Consider the following 23854-nt stretch of genomic DNA (forward strand, 5'->3'; position numbering starts at 1 on the left):
AAATAAAAGTTGACGTTTGAGTGTGTGTCTGTGTCTTTATGTGTCTTCACTCACGTTTATGGTCATATATTAAGTGCTTGGCTCAAAATACCTTCTGGTGGCTTAAAAATCAAAGAATTTTCTTGGTATAACTTAAATGCGAGTGTTTGTTCCTAATAAAGATTCAGTGTAGGGATATTTTTCGATGAAATGTCTAGCACCAGTCACTGTTTCTGAAACCTGACTGGGAAGCAATAATACCAGATTCTTCCTCACACCAGGTTAAGGATTTGCATTTGTGGAGACTCTGATACACAGCTCGGGAACTGCATCGTTGGACATCACCCTAGAACAGCTAAAGTAGCTACATTAGGGATTATCTCATGTATTTCGTCCGGGAGATGCACTTGCGGACACCTGACAGCTAGATAGTTAGGTGCATTAGTTAGCACCCGCTGATACATATTAAGTGATACCTAGCTGGAAAGCTGCGTGACTGGACACCTGTTTCTTAGCTGGGTTACTGTCTCGAGAGAAAATGTCTGGACGCAGCTCCATTAATGAGTCACTCATCATCTGCATATTCCATATATTTCTGCACGTCTGTGCTAAGGTAAGTCTGACAGAGTCATTCGTGCATTTTCATGCTTCTTTCGGTTTAGCCTGTTTAGTTGGCTACTCCTACCTTTGCATAAGTCCCTAATGTTCTTTCACAGAACGTTGTCCAAGATATAAACTACACCTGTAAGCAGCGGAAAAGGATGAACCAGTATTATTCCACAGTATCGACAAAACTATAACAAATTGCAAACACACCACGTCGAAGAATATCAACATATTGATGATGCTCTCCTTAAGAGGACGGATTACTTACTTAGTTAGACCGGCCAAACTAAACACCGATCTACTGATTATCAAGAAAAGAGATTCGAAGGAGAGACCGCGTAACTGGATATTAGGAAGTAGTAATTCGTCCACAAATACGCCCTTCGTCGAAAAAATAAATTCAGAAGTGTTCCTGGTTGATGGAGGTTGGTTATGGGTCTGTTTAAAACCATATAGACGCTAATTTCAATATCAATGATGTCGCCTTGATGTTCGCTTTTACCACATCATATATATATATATATATATATATATATATATATATATATATATATATATATATTTTTTTTTTTTCTTTTTTTTTTTTTGCTTTGTCGCTGTCTCCCGCGTTTGCGAGGTAGCGCAAGGAAACAGACGAAAGAAATGGCCCAACCCACCCCCATACACATGTATATACATACGTCCACACACGCAAATATACATACCTACACAGCTTTCCATGGTTTACCCCAGACGCTTCACATGCCTTGATTCAATCCATTGCCAGCACGTCAAACCCGGTATACCACATCGATCCAATTCACTCTATTCCTTGCCCTCCTTTCACCCTCCTGCATGTTCAGGCCCCAATCACACAAAATCTTTTTCACCCCATCTTTCCACCTCCAATTTGGTCTCCCACTTCTCCTCGTTCCCTCCACCTCCGACACATATATCCTCTTGGTAAATCTTTCCTCACTCATTCTCTCCATGTGCCCAAACCTTTTCAAAACACCCTCTTCTGCTCTCTCAACCACGCTCTTTTTATTTCCACACATCTCTCTTACCCTTACGTTACTTACTCGATCAAACCACCTCACACAACACATTGTCCTCAAACATCTCATTTCCAGCACATCCATCCTCCTGCGCACAACTCTATCCATAGCCCACGCCTCGCAACCATAAAACATTGTTGGAACCACTATTCCTTCAAACATACCCATTTTTGTTTTCCGAGATAATGTTCTCGACTTCCACACATTCTTCAAGGCTCCCAGAATTTTCGCCCCCTCCCCCACCCTATGATCCACTTCCGCTTCCATGGTTCCATCCGCTGCCAGATCCACTCCCAGATATCTAAAACACTTTACTTCCTCCAGTTTTTCTCCATTCAAACTTACCTCCCAATTGACTTGACCCTCAACCCTACTGTACCTAATAACCTTGCTCTTATTCACATTTACTCTTAACTTTCTTTTTTCACACACTTTACCAAACTCAGTCACCAGCTTCTGCAGTTTCTCACATGAATCAGCCACCAGCGCTGTATCATCAGCGAACAACAACTGACTCACTTCCCAAGCTCTCTCATCCCCAACAGACTTCATACTTGCCCCTCTTTCCAAAACTCTTGCATTCACCTCCCTAACAACCCCATCCATAAACAAATTAAACAACCATGGAGACATCACACACCCCTGCCGCAAGCCTACATTCACTGAGAACCAATCACTTTCCTCTCTTCCTACACGTACACATGCCTTACATCCTCGATAAAAACTTTTCACTGCTTCTAACAACTTGCCTCCCACATCATATATTCTTAATACCTTCCACAGAGCATCTCTATCAACTCTAGCATATGCCTTCTCCAGATCCATAAATGCTACATACAAATCCATTTGCTTTTCTAAGTATTTCTCACATACATTCTTCAAAGCAAACACCTGATCCACACATCCTCTACCACTTCTGAAACCACACTGCTCTTCCCCAATCTGATGCTCCGTACATGCCTTCACCCTCTCAATCAATACCCTCCCATATAATTTACCAGGAATGCTTAACAAACTTATACCTCTGTAATTTGAGCACTCACTCTTATCCCCTTTGCCTTTGTACAATGGCACTATGCACGCATTCCGCCAATCCTCAGGCACCTCACCATGAGTCATACATTCATTAAATAACCTTACCAACCAGTCAATAATACAGTCACCCCCTTTTTTGATATATTCCACTGCAATACCATCCAAACCTGCTGCCTTGCTGGCTTTCATCTTCCGCAAAGCTTTTACTACCTCTTCTCTGTTTACCAAATCATTTTCCCTAACCCTCTCACTTTGCACACCACCTCGACCAAAACACCCTACATGTGCCACTCTATCATCAAACACATTCAACAAACCTTCAAAATACTCATTCCATCTCCTTCTCACATCACCACTACTTGTTATCACCTCCCCATTTGCGCCCTTCACTGAAGTTACCATTTGCTCCCTTGTCTTACGCACTTTATTTACCTCCTTCCAGAACATCTTTTTATTCTCCCTAAAATTTAATGATACTCTCTCACTCCAACTCTCATTTGCCCTCTTTTTCCCCTCTTGCACCTTTCTCTTGACCTCCTGCCTCTTTCTTTTATACATCTCCCACTCATTTGCAATGAATCATCACTCATCAGCAATTTCAAATTTTCACAATCCTCACATTTGAATTGGACTCTAGCTTGATGCTTTATCTAAAACCTTGTCCTTTGGAGAAACATAAAAGACAAGCTATGAGTGATTTTTGCATGCGCCTTTTACAAAGCGCACCTGGGTAAGAATTTCCAGTTTCTGTCGGGTTCGTTTTGACCGTGTCATTTTCGGGGTTACAGTGACTTTAACAGACGACATACATCTCGCCATCTACTGAGCTGACCAAGCACTTAAGAAGCCAATGGTCATAGAGGTTTCGTTCTGTTTTCTTTCTTTCGCATATATATTTTTGGGATTCAAGGGCGGTTTAGATCGAACCTGCTGAATATTGTGCATTAGAGGATGAATGCCATATTGCAAAACCGTCAGCGTAGACTAATCATAATTCCTGGACATGGGCGCTAATAACATTACCTTGACCATTTTAGTGGATAACGGTAGTCTTAGCACACTTCCTGAGGCACCTTATTTTCTTAGAAAAAAAAAATGTCCCTTCTACTTTAGTGAAAGAACTGAATTTTGACTGAAACTGTCTTCCTGGATTTTCAAAGAAAATAGGTAAGCTGCCCCTCAAACCTAAAACATCGCGTTTTTTGTCTTCGGCTTCGATGGGATATGTCGTTGGCTTTTTTAATATTCAAAACTACTCATTCTTGTTAAAGGTTTCGGTAGGGTAGTGTTGTTCTTTATTTGCTGAAACTAGACTGTCAGTAATCTTAAAAATGTTGTGACCTCAAAACAGAAGTAGCGTAGTTTACCATTTTGTTCATAACAACTAGCCATATCCATACAGCAGTCTTGTTTTGTGTAAGTTCGTACTGTCCCATATTAGATCGCGGCAGCGGACCGTGGTGCACACATCAAAAAATTATTCAACACCCTTGGCTCTGAGACGCCCAGCAACGATTACTGGTGTGTGTGTGTGTGTGTGTGTATGTGTGTGTGTGTGTGTGTGTGTGAAAGTACTATAATGTTTTCTTTAGCCACGTGCCGTATTCACCGGTTAATAAACGAGATATATTGAGTGTTAGTACGGTAACCTCTGAACAGCGTACCATTAGCCACAATCTGTATTAATGTGTGCATGGCAACAGCGAATTATTAGATGCAACGACATAAACGCACACGATTACAAAGTGTAGATGATGGAAAATATGTAAGCGTCCAGTAATGTAAGATGACATGCACAAAGAGCACAGAATGTTTGCGTTACGTAATAGTGATTTGGCATTGAGCACAGTACTGGCATGATTATGAAGCAGGAAATGAGTCACGAAACGAGGTATGATATGTCTTTGGTACGCCACACATATGATAGTGCGTCCAAGGGGGGAGAGGGTATCTGTAGTGATATTCATGTGAAACACTGATGTAAGCATAGACTTTTACCACTAGAGGTTCGATACAATGTATCGAATACGTTTGCAATAGAACTGGTTCAACCTACAATGAGTTGAGCTTCGGAGCGAACATTAGGAATCATATATATTTTGAATCATAGCTATGTTAGACGAGATGTAAAAGAGGACGCACAGCGATCATCGCACTACACGGTGTAGACCTCAGCAATGGTGACTGCTCGGTGGGTTGGCGTGTCCAAGCACATCGTAGCCCGATGGATACAGCGCTACGTTGAAATTGACGACACCTTGCATAAGCGTCCGAGCGGACAGACCTGGAGGCAATCCCTCATCATGAATAGAGCGATCGCAGATATTATGGACAATTACCCCCTAGGCCACAGCCCCAGCCATGCGTCAAGACATTAGATTGTCCTCACAGCACAGACAATTAGAAACCGACACAAAGCCGTAGGTATCAATAGACATGTAATAACAAAGAAGCTGGAGCTTTTCCAGCTGGACAGAACGACGCATGGAACATGCATTAGAATACGCAGACAAGCCTGCTACACTGAGAGACAACATCTTTTATTTCGATGAGAAGACGTTTTACTGATGAGAAGTGAGTGCTGAAGTGAGTGCCCAAGGAACGAACTGTAAGATTCTCTCTCTACCTGCGTAGGTGCATGTGACAACCTTTGGACATTCGCGACGGAACACTACCCTAATATCTCACGTCAAATTCTTATTCTTGTTATGCAGACAATTCATAGTAAGATACAGGTGGATTTACCTACCTCATATGGTTTGCTGATCCGTCAGTACTAGGATGGTAATGCTTATCTGCGGTCTCTCAATGATCACTCATTATAATTTTTCCTAGGTAAGACGGCAAGACATGTGCTTAGAACCTGAAATAGTATCTGAATTACCGTCGTGTTATTTGGATGAATTCACGCAAGTGGTTTTTGGAAGCTGGTAGACGTTCGTTCAGGCCGTTTCACTTGGAAAAAATAACTCGAGATACTGGAGGAAGTCCTGCTTCATTCTGTACAGCGCTTACTCTACCCTGACACATCCCTTTCTTTCTTGTTCAAGACAACCCGCCCATACACACGAACATTATCGTTAAGTGTTGGTTTCAGAACCATCCACAACTTACATTTGTGCAACACATTCCAAATTACTGGACAACAACCCTATCGAAAATACATTGGCAGAATTTATCAGATGTCACCTCCATGAAATCCATAACCCTAGCAGAGCACGGGTAATTGCTCATGTCAAGACGACAAGGGAAGATATGAGCTAGGGTCTAACTAGACGGGCATTGCTCCCGACTGTCTGCACCAGCGCCAAGTAGGTTAAACTGTGTCCAAGCAGTAAGGGTTTCCTGTACTATCTATCGACAGAATTAAAAGTAAAATAACTTTGAAGAAAGGAGTTTATCTCTCCACTAAGGAATTAACTTTAAGACTGGCACATGACCGGTCGACTCTTATATCTAATACTCAGACTGCAAGTCTGTTGGTAGCAGTAATAGATACCATTGTGGTGTTTCTGTGAACAGTGCTGTAGTGGTTGATTTGTATCGCGAAGTGTAATTTAGTTCATGAAGCACAAGCTACTGTAAAATGATATACCATTCACAAACTACAGAGTGCCTGGCAACTCAGCAGGCCAGCGATACCAACCATGCCTTATACCACAGGAGTTTTTCTTAAGCATTCCGGTCGTATATACTGTATCACGCCGTAAGGGTATCGAATAATTTCTTGTTGGGTGTACATGCGTACCACGCTAAACAAAGAATTTTTATGAGGCAGAAAATATGCACAGTATGGGTCTTTTCCTTGTCCACTTAGTGGCAAAAGGCCTGTGACGTATCAGGAGTCATGAAACATCACAAAATCTATCCAATGAGATTTTGCATCTATTTCTTACGTTTTTCTGTCGACCATTCATATTTGTTTTTTTTCAGTTGTGACACTTACACCCTCCCATGTTGTCCATAGAAATACTCGCAGTCGCTTAACCGTTGATCGTCAGTGCTTTTACGTTTGTGGTGGATTATAGTCGATGTTGCTAATGGTGATCATGGTGTTATAAAACCAATTTGATACTGAGTATGAATATGAAAATAGTGAAGAAAGTGACGGTCTTCCGAAGTAACTTTCTTTAGTATATTATAACAGTGACTTTGATATTGATAAAGACAACCATTAGTGATGGAAGTAACATTTGCAGCGTAGTTATGCTGTCAACCACTATGTGGAAGACGATGGCGTGCATGTCTGAGCCCATCCATCTGCAAATCTCTCACATAATCAACCTCGTAATCAAGGGTACCCTGTGCGTTAGAGTTACATTACTTGTCTGGAGTGCTTACCGTTGGCACAGTTTAATTCTTTTTTTTTTTTTCACCTTGTCGAGACCGTTAAAGTTTTCGCAAGAATCCAGCGTCACTCAGTGTAAGTAAAGACGACCATGCAGCAGTTTTCAAGCTTATATATATGTTTATCCCTTACCCGGGAGTAAAAATTTTACTATTTTCTTTTTTTCTTTTTTTTCTGCTTTGTCGCTGTCTCCCGCGTTTGCGAGGTAGCGCAAGGAAACAGACGAAAGAAATGGCCCAACTCACCCCCATACACATGTATATACATACGTCCATACACGCAAATATACATACCTACACAGCTTTCCATGGTTTACCCCAGACGCTTCACATGCTCTGATTCAATCAACTGACAGCACGTCAACCCCGGTATACCACATCGATCCAATTCACTCTATTCCTTGCCCTCCTTTCACCCTCCTGCATGTTCAGGCCACGATCACATAAAATCCTTTTCACACCATCTTTCCACCTCTAATTTGGTCTCCCACTTCTCCTCGTTCCCTCCACCTCCGACACATATATCCTCTTGGTCAATCTTTCCTCACTCATTCTCTCCATGTGCCCAAACCATTTCAAAACACCCTCTTCTGCTCTCTCAACCACGCTCTTTTTATTTCCACACATCTCTCTTACCCTTACGTTACTTACTCGATAAAACCACCTCACACCACACATTGTCCTCAAACATCTCATTTCCAGCACATCCATCCTCCTGCGCACAGCTCTATCCATAGCCCACGCCTCGCAACCATACAACATTGTTGGAACCACTATTCCTTCAAACATACCCATTTTTGCTTTCCGAGATAATGTTCTCGACTTCCACACATTCTTCAAGGCTCCCAGAATTTTCGCCCCCTCCCCCACCCTATGATCCACTTCCGCTTCCATGGTTCCATCCGCTGCCAGACCCACTCCCAGATATCTAAAACACTTTACTTCCTCCAGTTTTTCTCCATTCAAACTTACCTCCCAATTGACTTGACCCTCAACCCTACTGTACCTAATAACCTTGCTCTTATTCACATTTACTCTTAACTTTCTTCTTTCACACACTTTACCAAACTCAGTCACCAGCTTCTGCAGTTTCTCACATGAATCAGCCAGCAGCGCTGTATCATCAGCGAACAACAACTGACTCACTTCCAAAGCTCTCTCATCCCCAACAGACTTCATACTTGCCCCTCTTTCCAAAACTCTTGCATTCACCTCCCTAACAACCCCATCCATAAACAAATTAAACAACCATGGAGACATCACACACCCCTGCCGCAAACCTACATTCACTGAGAACCAATCACTTTCCTCTCTTCCTACACGTACACATGCCTTACATCCTCGATAAAAACTTTTCACTGCTTCTAACAACTTGCCTACCACACCATATATTCTTAATACCTTCCACAGAGCATCTCTATCAACTCTATCATATGCCTTCTCAAAATCCATAAATGCTACATACAAATCCGTTTGCTTTTCTAAGTATTTCTCACACACATTCTTATGAAACAAAAAAAAATTATATTACGTTTCATTTTCATGCAGCTACATATTACTGGGTTGGTGTGGACACTGGTATATTGATGATTAACACAAAGTAAATTGTGTGCGTGCAAGGATGATTACAAACCTTTCTCCCTACGCACGGCGCAGTTTGGGGGTTGGAGGCGCAGTATTGAAGAGAGAGAGAGAGAGAGAGAGAGAGAGAGAGAGAGAGAGAGAGAGAGAGAGAGAGAGAGAGAGAGAGAGAGAGATTTTGTCTTCGGCGGGACGAGCGGTTCGTAAGGGGCTAGTGGGTGGAATGGGTTGGGATGGATTTGGATATATAAGACGTTCGCCTATCTTCGGTACTGACATGACGTTCAACACGTCCATTCTCACTGGAAAATACTAATAATTTAAATCAGGTTGTCCTGATTAAAGTCCTGAATCATACCAAAGTGACTTTGAGAGGGACAGGGACTACTTTACATGAGTTTACATTAGAAAGACAGACAACAGGAGGCCTGATTGGCCCACGATTGGGTTATCTAAAAAAAGAAAAAATAAGATATAACGACAAGAAAAGTAATTCCGTTTAGTAGTTTTTAAGCTATCACCGACTCCCCTCTGCTGCACATTTTCCTTCTAGTGTCCCCGTTTTTACGTTCATTTCTGACTTTTTTCTCAGTATACTTGAATTCATAAAGTATTAGTCTAAACGACTTTTGAAGGTATTTATAGTTTTAGCATTCACTATGTCTGACTTTAACTTATTCCAATGCTCAACACACCTATAGGAAAAAACTTTTTCTCACGTCCGTACTACATCTTTTAGCTGAGTTTATTCCATTTGTCCAAGTAATCGCATTTTTTTATATTTCGAATAGATGCTCGTGTTTGCTTTATCTAACTTGTGCAGAATTTTGAACACTTCTATTAAGTCGCCGCGAAGACTGTTCTTCTAATTTTTTTTTTTTTTTTTAAGGAAAAGACATTCAATCGTTTTAGCTTCTCATCGTATGCCAGATTTCTAAGTGATGGGATCAATTTTGTCGCACGTCTTTGCCCTTGATCTAATTTTTCCTCGTCTTTTTTTATATATTGGGGACCAAAACTGGACTGCATATGATGTTAGAACAAGGAGGAGTTTACTCATGGTGGATTTGTTGTTGTAAGGTGAATTTATCTTTTCTTGTGCCATGGTGGAAAAAGTGATGGTCGTAGTTGGCAACGCTCCCGATGTTGGGGAAACTGCGGCCACTATTGTTAGGTATGTCAGACAATACCGGCTATCAGCGTTGATGCTAGAGATCTGGTGTGACATTTTTGTTGATATATCATCATGGTGGACCAGACCTTGTTTGTTGTTGAGACAGCTAAGCCGTGACTCTCTTAGCTTGTCATATATATTTCTATGACTGAGCCCTTGCATGTATTATATTGGGAACATATTTGTAGTTGGTGGACTAATTGTTAACCATGTTGCATCTCTTATTGCGTTTCGAACGCAGTGTTTTTTTTTTTTTTTTTTTTTTCTTTTAGTAATCTCGTGTCTGCTAAGGAACTTCGTGTTGTCTGTTAGGCATTACTGCCTTGGCGGTTGGTTGAGTTCATCACCCGACTGCATATCTTTGGACTCCATTACGGTCGTAGGAAATTTTTATGCTCGAGACCCGAAATTGGAAATGATGTGTAGAGTTAATAATAACGACATAAAACCCGTACAAGTTTTGCATTTCAAAGGAAGGAAAGCTAGATTATGCCTGTATCATAAGCAGTCTGGTAGGCCAGGGCGAATGTGAGATAAGTAGAATTTGTTCAGTGATCATTTTGCTCTGTTTATTCAACGACCATTACGAAAAAGGTTAAATATAAGAGAAAAAGGGTGGCATAAAAGTGTTTACCTGAAATTTAGGGAACTGGTCCAGAAATTATACTCTCCTTTGCATGGATTGCTGTTATGGGGATTAAGTTGAGGAGATAGAGATTTAACTAAGTCAGCTCAGAGAAAAATGAAAAAGGACATAGAACTAGGGGAATCTGTTATTTTAATGATATGATGTTAAAAAGATGGAGTCAGATGTTCAGGGCAGAACATAAAGAATGGGTTAAGAATGGGAAATGAGAATTTTGAGAAACGCCTTATTAGATATAGCCAAGATATGCGGTCAGGTAAGGAGGGAAGCAAGAAAAAATACTAGCAGGATTTTGCACAGCGCATTGGGACAGTAGAATCAGTATAGATATAGGATATTGAAATTTGGGTTGAAAAGAGTAGTTTTACTAGTTATACCAGTCCAGATGAAGAAGCTAATTTACTATAAACAAATGGGCAACGTTTGCTAGTATTGCCTCCTTCCTAACAGGACAAGAGAAGCTTTAGATGATTGGTAAAACGAAAGTTTTATTTTTTCATTGTCAACTATTGGTGCAGTAACATGTGTAGATATTACACAAGATGAGTTACCAGGTTGTCAACTATTGGTGCAGTAACATGTATAGATATTACACAAGATGAGTTACCAGGTTGTCAACTATTGGTGCAGTAACATGTGTAGATATTACACAAGATGAGTTACCAGGTTGTCAACTATTGGTGCAGTAACATGTGTAGATATTACACAAGATGAGTTACCAGGTTGTCAACTATTGGTGCAGTAACATGTGTAGATATTACACAAGATGAGTTACTAGGTTGTCAACTATTGGTGCAGTAACATGTATAGATATTACACAAGATGAGTTACCAGGTTGTCAACTATTGGTGCAGTAACATGTGTAGATATTACACAAGATGAGTTACTAGGTTGTCAACTATTGGTGCAGTAACATGTATAGATATTACACAAGATGAGTTACCAGGTTGTCAACTATTGGTGCAGTAACATGTATAGATATTACACAAGATGAGTTACCAGGTTGTCAACTATTGGTGCAGTAACATGTATAGATATTACACAAGATGAGTTACTAGGTTGTCAACTATTGGTGCAGTAACATGTATAGATATTACACAAGATGAGTTACCAGGTTGTCAACTATTGGTGCAGTAACATGTATAGATATTACACAAGATGAGTTACTAGGTTGTCAACTATTGGTGCAGTAACATGTATAGATATTACACAAGATGAGTTACCAGGTTGTCAACTATTGGTGCAGTAACATGTGTAGATATTACACAAGATGAGTTACCAGGTTGTCAACTATTGGTGCAGTAACATGTGTAGATATTACACAAGATGAGTTACCAGGTTGTCAACTATTGGTGCAGTAACATGTATAGATATTACACAAGATGAGTTACCAGGTTGTCAACTATTGGTGCAGTAACATGTGTAGATATTACACAAGATGAGTTACCAGGTTGTCAACTATTGGTGCAGTAACATGTGTAGATATTACACAAGATGAGTTACCAGGTTGTCAACTATTGGTGCAGTAACATGTATAGATATTACACAAGATGAGTTACCAGGTTGTCAACTATTGGTGCAGTAACATGTATAGATATTACACAAGATGAGTTACCAGGTTGTCAACTATTGGTGCAGTAACATGTGTAGATATTACACAAGATGAGTTACCAGGTTGTCAACTATTGGTGCAGTAACATGTATAGATATTACACAAGATGAGTTACCAAGTTCTGTAAAGAAAGGAAAATCTGCACCAGGTATGGAACATAGCCCGTTATTAGATTTATTTAGAAGAAAGCTATAGTCATTCCTTTCCGTAGGGCAATTGGAGGATTCAGGACAGTGTATTTAACATCTTAATTTATCCAAATTGATGGAGAGAATATTGTTTAATAGGCTTCTGTATAATGTAGGGGATAATATGTAATGCAATTTGTATGGTTTCTTGAAAGGTAAAAGTACCTTAGATTGTTATGAAATTTTGCTGAATGGATTTACAATGAGCATTTGATAAAGCTCATAGGAGGAACTAGATTTACTGGGGTTCTCAGGGAAATTGTTACATTGGTTAGGTGATCATACGTACGGATGGAGTGGGAGTATTGAGTCCATTGTTATCTAATATATTAATAAATAAACTCTCACATATCCTAAATGATTGGTAGCCATTATATATGCAGAGGACATCTTGATTCAGATTTTTTCTGGGGCAAATGTACAGGTTGTTCTCAAAAAAATGGGGCGAGTTATTAATGAAGAAAACACATGTAAGTATAAAGGAAAGGGAACTGAATGTCTTTTTATTAATGAAAAAAGGATTGAGAAAATGAGTAAAATACAAGTATTTAGGCATGTTATTGGGTTTACTTCTTAGAGAAACTATAAAAGTAGCTTATGTTCTCATACAATATGGGGCAAGATTTCAGTTCTCATAGGCTCTAGTATGTTGTGGTATTGGAGATGGGGTACCCATACTGACAGTTATAGACTACAGCTCCAGTCCTTTCTTGTCTTGGTGAAGGAAGGGGACGGAAACCGGAGATCTATCAAAATGAAGTAATGAGAATTGTTTTGCGATGTCAAAAGAATGTAATGACCGAGATTATAAACATGGAATTAAGTTTACAAAGCATTTCACGAATGTTAATGAATTCATCACAGTCATATCAGTATTAACAACATTAGGACCTTCTGGAGACAAGGGAAGAGAAGGTTCGTGAAAGGACTTGTAAATATGCTTGAAAAATATCACATGAAAAGTTGTAAGGTCCCGCCGTGGGAAGGACAAGAAATTGACATAGTGCTTTTCACTATGAATAAATCATTTTGTGAATCAGGAGAGTTCATGGCATTGTATGGGAAGAGGATTTGTAGTTTACCTAAAAAAAGAAATACATGCACACTGTGATGGTTCAGTTCTGTTAGGATACCAGAATTGGCTTCGGCTGAGCAACTCCATATTATAAAATCAAGCTGAAATAGATGAAACGTAAACAGGATTGGAGAAGGTTGCAAAGATGTTCAATGATGCATATTTCTTTGTAGTTAGCTGACCAGCTTTAGATTCTTTTTACTGCTAGAGCCCAGTTTTTAAACACATTATTCGTGTCTCCAAAATTAGTACATGGAATAAGATAAAGAGGCAAGAATTCTCAATTTGTGCGGGTACCTTCACATGTGAGCATTTCATTTAATGAAGAGGCGAATATGGAAGCCATAGGAGACTCTGAAAAGGCTGAAGTAGATGATATATGTATTCAAACCTTGGAACTTTTAAGGAGCACAGTAAGGAAAATATCAAAATTGACAAGTGAACAAGAAGCAAAATATATCGCAAGAGTGAAACAAAACCATTATATGTTCTTACTAATAAAAGTTTTATATATAGGAAAGATAGGAGTAAGTGGAAGGTTAAGATTGGATTGTAGATATTACTGGAGACTTGGAGCGGTTAACAAGATAGAAAATATAAGAGTATGTAGGTGATCCAGATCTATACCTTATTTGATAATGAACTGGCATGTCAATTACGTAAGTAATATAGAAATGCACAAAGCAAATTGAAAAGATGTTTAGCACTGAGAAAATATAAAAGTAATATCAGTAGGTATATTGCACCTAAAATGTAATTTTTTTTTTTTTGTATGATGATACGAGCACCTGGAGGGATATTCTTGGACTGGTGAGTTTGACTTGAATCATTTCATCCCTTTGAGGTATTGCGTTTTTTCTTTTATAACCATAAACGTGTTAATCAGTCACTCATGTGCCCTTTGTAAAAGGCGAAAGCAATTCAGATTTTTTTCCTATGTTCCCCAAGGATTAGGAAGGTATTTATCAAGTTAGCCTGACATCGTCAACTAAATGCTTTTGCACCGGGACTATTTAAGAATTGCTGAAAACTGACAAGAGTATGAATCATACAATATGATTTTGCGCGCGCGCGTGTGTGTGTGTGTGTGTGTGTGTGTGTTGTGTGTGTGTGTGTGTGTGTGTGTGTGTGTGTATGAAAGTTTATTTCAATACTTGGAGAAAATAGCTTTTTTTTTTTCTTTTTTTTTTTTTTAGCTGGATGGGCAAGGGTTTGTTAAGCTTTTATATTAGCCTAGTTTCCTTGAAATTATACGGAAAAATTTTGTTTTGAATCAATCATGGTAAACTATATTTCTTTGGATGTGAATTTCATGTAATATTCACATACATGACTAGAGAAAGGACCTTAGGTAAGAAATGGCGAAGATTGCCTCACTTGCCGTCTCGTTGGTTAGCTATATTATGACCAGATTTGAAGTATCGATCATTTCTTGCCTCCCTTTCCTCATCATAAAATTCTTGCGGAAGTATTCACATTTTGTTATTTTTGTGTAACAGTTTGATAACATACCAAACGAAAAATGAAATGAGAAACTTTGTTTCAATTTATGATTAATGTTTTCTAGTCATTTAAACTATAATGTTCCGGTAAGATTAAGCAATGTCCGAGGCAAAAAGACTTTCGGAAAGAAAATAATCCATAGAACCTCGATGGTTAGATGCTGATAAGTCGGAGTCAGTTCTGCTATATACTGATATCCATTTTTCCCTTCGTTTCTTCGATAAATCTTTTGTCTCTGCACCCTTGCGTTCACATACTTTTGGAATCTTTCCCGTTTCTTGATCCCATCGATTTGTGCACCTAAAAATACAAAATTTTCCATGCTTCTTTTGGTTTCGGTCACACTCAAACACTCCACGCTCTGTTTGCCCTCCACAGTGACCACTGGAAAGCGCGAGTAAATCCTCTGTTCTCCAGCTAAATGGAAAAGACAAACGTTGAGAACAACTTGGGGAGGAAGAGGTAAAATTTTCCAGATGCATGTACGTACTAAGCATGAAGTGTGGAGTTAGTGCAAGGCGAGAGCAAAGAAGGGGGTGACACTTTTCTTGAATGAGTTTTGGGAATGTGTAACAATTAAGGTAGAGTGCGACCGTAGGTAATTGTCAGTGCTTATGTACCAAATAGCGGGAGGAGTGAATGAAAAATAGGCATGTGCTTTGGGTGTAACGGTTGGTCCGTAAGCAATTTTGATGCGAGGAATTTAGAGGTAGTTATGGGTGATTCGAATACAAGAGTGGATGATGTGGCAGTTGAGGGTTTAAGTAGGTGGCACTGAGTATCCATTGTGAATGAAAATGAACAACTTGTGGAGTTGTCTGCTGAAAGAAGACTGATAATTCGGAATACCTGCTCTGTAAAGAGGGACTTTTATAGGGATACAGTGAGTAGGGTTAATGGTAAACAAGCATTATTAGGTATGTCTTAATTTATAGGCGTGCTAAATTGTGCTTTTTGAATGTAAATGTGTTGAGAGAGACAGCTGGTGGGATGTGTGATTACTTTTTAGTTGAGCCGAATGTGACAGTTTGCAAAGGCTCTTAGGATAAGGGAAAATAATGTAAATGGAGAGAATAGGGTGAAAGCGAGTAAGCTTGGTAAAGAAACTTGTGAGAGGAGAAACCAGGAAAGGTTAGATAAAGAATGGCAAAAGGTGAGAGTGAACAAAACTAGGGGAATTAGAAGGTATTGAGGGAAGCAGTGCTTACAAGTGCTAGAGAAAAGAGTGGAATGCGGAAGGTGGGATGTGGGTATGTGAGAAAGGGTAGTGAGTGGTTGGATAAAGAAGTTAAGCTATTAGCAAGGGACAAGAGAGATGTATGGGCGTTATCTGCAGGGAACGAGTATGAGTAATTTTGAAATATACAAGGAGAAGCGGTAGGAGGCAAAGAGGAAGGTACAGGAGTAAAGATATAGGAAAGCAAGTTCTGGTAAGAGTATCAGCAAACTTAGAAAAGGAAAATTTTGAAAGGAAGTAGATAGTGTAAGGAGAACAAGAGCATAAATGGGAACAGATGGTTAATAGGCAATGAGGAGTTGAAAAGATGTAGTGAATACTTTGAAGGTGGAAACCATACGGCCGATATGAAAGGAATTATTACTCCGAAACTTGGCGGAGTTAGGGCCAATTACACAGAAATAAGGTCAAACACCACCGCACCACGAATGGTTTGGTGGTACACTTGTTAAGGTGGGAGGATGAAAATATTCTACACTAGGAAGTAGATGAAAGGACGAGCCCGACATTGCCAGTAAAAGAATCAATAACATCAGAGTACACTTATTTGGGCGAAAACGGCGATAGTAATGGTGATTTGTGGTTTCTCTTGGCGGTAGGCGAACGTGAGTATCTGACCATTTAGACGACGACTTTCCTTATCCTCCACTTCCTTGATCCCTTAGCTTTGAATGTAAACTTGTTCGCAAGTGAATTTGTTGTCGAAATTTCTCTTGCTTTCAGTTTTCGCTGCTACCTTTTACCCGTTTCTCACTATGAATAACACTTATGAATGTATAAGATGATCCGGCGACGGATGTGGGCTGTTTGTAACATTAGGGATGCATAGCAAGAGAATCATGGCAAGTGGTTTGGTGAGAAGAGGTGATGAAGGTCTTGCGTAAGATGAAATGTGAGAAAGCAGTCCGAGTGGATAGGATTGCAGTTGAATTTCTCAAGAAAGCCGGTGATTTTGTTGCTGCTGGTTAGTTGCCATTTTCAATGTATGTGTCTTAAGGTGAAGTGTCTGAGTATTAGCAGAATGTCTGTTTATTGCCTCTCAGTAAAGACAAAGGGAAGAATTGTGGGTGTTCGAATTACAGAACACTCTTGCTAAATTTTACGTGAGAGTGATGGCATAAGATGTTTGGATCAGATGTTTGCCTTGAATTAATGGGAGAAATACGTGGAGAGAAAGAGAGAAAAAGATTTATATGTGTCATTTATGGATCTGGAGAGAGTGTATGATAGAACTGATAGAGATGCTTTGTAGGTGTTACGAATATACGGTGTGGAAGGAAAGCTACTAGAAGTGAGGAGTTTTAGTCAAGAGAGAAAGGCATTTGTGTTTATAGGATGAGATGAGGATGAATTCATCCTGATGAAGGTGGGTCTGCGACAAAGTTGTGTTGTTACCATGGTTGCTTACTTTGTTTATGGCTGGGATGACAAGGGTGGTTGGAATTAGGACCTGGGAGGAATTGTCTTACATACCTGAGAGGGGACTTGACAGCGGATGAAACACTAGGAGCTGAAGTAAGTCATATTGTTGTTACGTCTCTTAACCTTTGTTCATGTACTCTTGACTTTACTCGCGTGTACGTATGCACACGCACACAACCCAGCGTAAGCTAAGGTACCGGTTAATCGACCAGCCACGAGGGGAGGATGCAAATTTTGGTTGGATGTAGGTTGACTACCAAACCCATGATTCGAATCCATGCGGGTCCAACCTCAGACTGGCCCATGGTGACTCATGATCAGTAACGCTTAAATCTGTTTGTGTGCATGCATGTGTACGCACACGTGTGTTTTGTGTATGTGGGATTCATGAAACTTTTTACTGAAGGAACGTAGTCGGTTATGTCTGTTGCACATATCAGATATGAAGGGTGTCGTCTCGTGTGCAATCTATAGACACATGCACACACACACACACAAACACACACACACACACACACACACACACACACACCCACACCCACACACACACACACACACACACACACACACACACACACTATCACTGAACATTTTTGAAGGTTGGCTGTTAATCCAAAGAACTTCAAATCTTCACAGTATCATTTATCTTGACGCTAAGAGGGCATCCTTCAAGCTATGATTCATTCATACCCATCATTGCTCCTAACTTTTTTCCAAACATCTTAATTTTTTCTATAAGTAACGATGCTCTTATATACAGTGTTACCCATATAAAGATATATCTAATGTCTGAAATTCAATTAATTTAATTAGAAGAAAGAGCTGTAACTTGTCCCCTCCTACCAGCAGACCCAAGACGCTTTGTTTGTGACGCCAGCAGCGGAGAGCCAGAGGAATACAGAGGCGGCCTCTGTTCCTACCCGGAAGATCGTACTGTTTGACCGTGATCAGGTGAGCACCCAGTACATCACATACAGAGTATGTGGTGGATAGAGATAGATAGACACAGGGGGGGAGGTTGGGTTAAGGGCAGCCATGGACAGAGACAAAGGAGCAGATAAACAGACTTAGTGAAATACAAGTAAATAGAAAAGAAATAAGTATAAATGAAACTTTGTATTAGTACATTAGTTAGAAAAATGAATTTCTTAAACATAATTTAAGTTGTGCTGAATATAGCGAGCAGTTTTTTCTGTTGTTACCGCAGAAATTATAGTTATCATAATCATTCCTGATATTGTGCTTTGATTTCTCTAGAAAAAAAAAGAAAAACACCACAAAAAAATCAAAGGGAAGGAACGATTTGCTATTTGGTTAATTATGGTGGACTTGTGTCAGGTGCTTTTGCACTGTAATGTTTGGCTGAATCCCAGACACGAACCCGCATCGGGAATGTAGTGGGTCAGCGCTTTTAGGTGAACTACTCTTTTAAGTTATATATTATGTACATACAGGTTCAGAGTAACTATACGACTATTGTCACTACATGGATACCATTTTTACGAATACCACAAACTTAAAATTTGGAACAGATGATGTCATATAGGTTATAAAATGACACTGTGTGGCGTGCATATTGAATTATTTTTGCTTATTATTGCCATTCTTTCCCCATTTCCTCCATGTTGATATTTTACCTACTTTCATTTCCCGCATCCCACTCAACAAATGTTGAAATCGAAAGAGATGCTAATCATATTCAGACATAAATAATTGTACATGATGCATTGAATTATGCCAACAGTACGATAACAAATTTATACCTGAGTTGTTTGATGAGGAACATAATGTACTGATGTGATGATACTAAACGGCAGGATAATTTTGAGACATAAAGACAATTTATGATTTAAGAAGAATATAAGTTAGCAGACACTTAAGCAAAGGTCAGATGTATTTGTCTTATCAATATCTACTAAAAAAAGATTTTTCTTGTGAACTTTCTATACTACTGCGCCCTCCCTCCCACACTCCCGAAAGTACTTTGATTATAGATCTTACGCAACATTACATTTCAAAAACAGGTCACATTTCATGATGAAATCTTACACATTGGTCCTGCTACACGAGTAGTTACTCGAGATATGTCTATCCAAGGAAGAAAGTTGCAACTACCACCTATTGCATGAAGAACTTCCCAGTCATGTGACATTACAGTATAACATCATTGAAAATGAGAAGGTGCGGGGAAGTATTCTCATTAAAAGAAATCCAACTGTGTCACGTCACCATAAAAGCTTTTAGATTATGTTTTTTCATTTGTTTGAGTTAGAGACTTTCAATTATACAGTCTGCGGTCTTCTTAAACATCTTTTAGGCTACTTAAAGTCTATTCCATGTATCCAGGACATATTAAAGATAGTCTGTGATAAGTTTGCATTATGCCCGGCGTTTGTTATTTTCATAACAAACTTTCAGATATTTAACTTTGATGAATGTCTCCTGAATCGCAGATCTTCATCCCAACAATTCCAAGTGTGGACAACCCAGAGGCACAGACAGGTCTGGGACGGTATGATCTCGATTTCCATAGCGTCGTCGAATATTCGCCGGGAATATTGACTATTGGCACGGAGAGTCCATGGAAAAATGAAGGGCTTGATTATCACAATAAGTCATCACATGAGGCACCTTATGGCACCTGGAGATCACCCATCACTAGTGACGTAGTCATGAAGCCAACTAACATCATTGTTGAGCCGCCCAAGGTCGACGCTATCTCAGGTATGCATGACGTTGACTTTGACCGTCAGTAGTTCAATGTTCAGAACACATTTCCCGCACTGGAAGTATATTCAGCCTTTGATAGTCTTCTCTGAAAGTAACTAATGTAAGAGTACGTAATATATATATGTATGTATGTATGTGTATATATATACATATATATATATATATATATATATATATATATATATATATATATATATATATATATATATATATATTGGAAAGGATCTCAATTTTGCGCGTGATCAACATATTCCTATGAGTCCACGGGGAAAATGAAACATGGTAAGTTCCCACTTATCGTGTTTCATTTTCCCCGTCGACTCATCGGAATATATATATATATATATATATATATATATATATATATATATATATATATATATATATATATATATATATATATATATATATATATATATATGTATATATATATACCTGGAGATAGGGGAGAAAGAATACTTCCTATGTATTCCCTGCGCGTCGTAGGATGCGACTAACAGGGAAGGGAGCGGGGCCTGGAAATCCTCCACTCTCGTTTTTTTTTTTTTATTTTGCAAAAGAAGGAACAGAGAATGGCGCCAGGTGAGGATATTCCCTCAAAAGCCCAGTCCTCTGTTCTTAACGCTACCTCGCTAACGCGGGAAATGGCGAATGGTATGAAAATGAAATATATATATATATATATATATATATATACATATATATATATATATATATATATATATATATATATATATATATATATATATATATATATATATATATACATATATATATATATATATATATATATATATATATATATATAGAAAGGTGCAAGAGGTGAAAAAAAGGGCAAATGAGAGTTGGGGTGAGAGAGTATCATTAAATTTTAGGGAGAATAAAAAGATGTTCTGGAAGGAGGTAAATAAAGTGCGTAAGACAAGGGAGCAAATGGGAACTTCAGTGAAGGGCGCAAATGGGGAGGTGATAACAAGTAGTGGTGATGTGAGAAGGAGATGGAGTGAGTATTTTGAAGATTTGTTGAATGTGTTTGATGATAGAGTGGCAGATATAGGGTGTTTTGGTCGAGGTTGTGTGCAAAGTGAGAGGGTTAGAGAAAAAGATTTGGTAAACAGAGAAGAGGTAGTAAAAGCTTTGCGGAAGATGAAAGCCGACAAGGCAGCAGGTTTGGATGGTATTGCAGTGGAATTTATTAAAAAAGTGGGTGACTGTATTGATGACTGGTTGGTAAGGTTATTTAATGTATGTATGATTCATGGTGAGGTGCCTGAGGATTGGCGGAATGCTTGCATAGTGCCACTGCACAAAGGCAAAGTGGATAAGAGTGAGTGCTCAAATTACAGAGGTATAAGTCTGTTGAGTATTGCTGGTAAATTATATGGCAGGGTATTGATTGAGAGGGTGAAAGTATGTCCAGAGCATCAGATTGGGGAAGAGCAGTGTGGTTTCAGAAGTGGTAGAGGATGTGTGGATCAGGTGTTTGCTTTGAAGAATGTATGTGAGAAATACTTAGAAAAGCAAATGGATTTGTATGTAGCATTTATGGATATGGAGAAGGCATATGATAGAGTTGACAGAGATACTCTGTGGAAGGAACTAAGAATATATGGTGTGGGAGGCAAGTTGTTAGAAGCAGTGAAAAGTTTTTATCGAGGATGTAAGGCATGTGTAGGTGTAGGAAGAGAAGAAAGTGATTGGTTCTCAGTGAATGTGGTTTTGCGGCAGGGGTGTGTGATGTCTCGATGGTTGTTTAATTTGTTTATGGATGGGGTTGTTAGGGAGGTGAATGCAAGAGTTTTGGAAAGAGGGGCAAGTATGCAATCTGTTGTGGATGAGAGAGCTTGGGAAGTGAGTAAGTTGTTGTTCGCTGATGATGCAGCGCTGTTGGCTGATTCATGTGAGAAACTGCAGAAGCTGGTGACTGAGTTTGGTAAGGTGTGTGAAAGAAGAAAGTTAAGAGTAAATGTGAATAAGAGCAATGTTATTAGGTACAGTAGGGTTGAGGGTCAAGTCAATTGGGAGGTAAGTTTGAATGGAGAAAAACTGAAGGAAGTGAAGTGTTTTAGATATCTGGGAGTGGGTCTAGCAGCGGATTGAACCATGGAAGCGGAAGTGAATCATAGGGTAGGGGAGGGGGCCAAAATTCTAGGAGCCCTGAAGAATATTAAGTCGAGAACATTGTCTCGGAAAGCAAAAATGGCTATGTTAGAAGGAATAGTGGTTCCAACAATGTTGTATGGTTGCGAGGCATGGGCTATGGATGGATTGTGCGCAGGAGGGTGGATGTGCTGTAAATGAGATGTTTAAGGGCAATATGTGGTGTAAGGTGGTTTGATCGAGTAAGTAATGTAAGGGTAAGAGAGATGTGTGGAAATAAAAAGAGCGTGGTTGAGAGAGCATAAGTGGATGTTTTGAAATGGTTTGGGCACATGGAGAGAATAAGTGAGGAAAGATTGACCAAGAGGATATATGTGTCGGAGGTGGAGGGAACGAGGAGAAGTGGGAGACCAAATTGGAGGTGGAAAGATGTAGTGAAAAAGATTTTGATTGATTGGAGCCTGAACATGCAGGAGGGCGAAAGGCGGGCAAGGAATAGAGTGAATTGGATCGATGTGGTATACCGGGGTCGACGTGCTGTCAATGGATTAAATCAGGGCATGTGAAGCGTCTGGGGTAAACCATGGCAAGTTGTGTGGGGCCTGGATGTGGAAAGGGAGCTGTGGTTTCGGACATTATTACATGACAGCTAGAGACTGCGTGTGAACGAATGGGGACTTTGTTGTCTTTTCCTACCGCTACCTCGCACACATGAGGGGGGAGGGGGATGTTAATCCATGTGTGGCGAGGTGGCGATGGGAATCAATAAATGCAGACAGTATGAATTATGTACATATGTATATATGTATATGTCTGTGTGTGTATATGTATGTGTACATTGAGATATATAGGTATGTATATTTGCGCTTGTGGACGTGTATGTACATACATGTGTATCGGTGCCTGAACATGCAAGAGGGTGAAAGGAGGGCAAGGAATAGAGTGAATTGGATCGATGTGGTATACCGGGGTTGACGTGCTGTCAGTGGATTGAATCAGGGCATGTGAAGCGTCTGGGGTAAACCATGGAAAGCTGTGTAGGTATGTATATTTGCGTGTGTGGACGTATGTATATACATGTGTATGGGGGGGGGTTGGGCCATTTCTTTCGTCTGTTTCCTTGCGCTACCTCGCAAACGCGGGAGACAGCGACAAAGCAAATAAAAAAAAAAATATATATATATATATATATATATATATATATATATATATATATATATATATATATATATCATCTTTGCGGAAGATGAAAGCCAGCAAGGCAGCAGGTTTGAATGGTATTGCAGTGGAATTTATTAAAAAAGGGGGTGACTGTTTATTGAGTGGTTGGTAAGGTTATTCAATGTATGTATGACTCATGGTGAGGTGCCTGAGGATTGGCGGAATGCGTGCATAGTGCCATTGTACAAAGGCAAAGTGAATAAGAGTGAGTGCTCAAATTACAGAGGTATAAGTTTGTTGAGTATTCCTGGTAAATTATATGGGAGGGTATTGATTGAGAGGGTGAAGGAATGTACAGAGCATCAGATTGGTGAAGAGCAGTGTGGTTTCAGAAGTGGTAGAGGATGTGTGGATCAGGTGT

General features: G+C 39.5%; 1 protein-coding gene across 1 annotated transcript in view; it reads left to right on the top strand.

The window, feature by feature from the left end:
* The first annotated feature begins 242 nt into the window (after positions 1 to 242).
* The window catches only part of LOC139757506 (uncharacterized), a 299349-nt gene continuing 275737 nt past the window's right edge, over positions 243 to 23854 (top strand). The window contains exons 1-3 of the mRNA XM_071678019.1: positions 243 to 592; positions 18289 to 18393; positions 19896 to 20166. Coding sequence (XP_071534120.1) covers positions 518 to 592; positions 18289 to 18393; positions 19896 to 20166 — 451 coding nt within the window. The 5' untranslated portion in view covers positions 243 to 517. The remainder of the gene's footprint in view (positions 593 to 18288; positions 18394 to 19895; positions 20167 to 23854) is intronic.

Source organism: Panulirus ornatus, chromosome 27 (genome assembly GCF_036320965.1).
Source record: "Panulirus ornatus isolate Po-2019 chromosome 27, ASM3632096v1, whole genome shotgun sequence".
Lineage (NCBI taxonomy): Eukaryota > Metazoa > Arthropoda > Malacostraca > Decapoda > Palinuridae > Panulirus > Panulirus ornatus.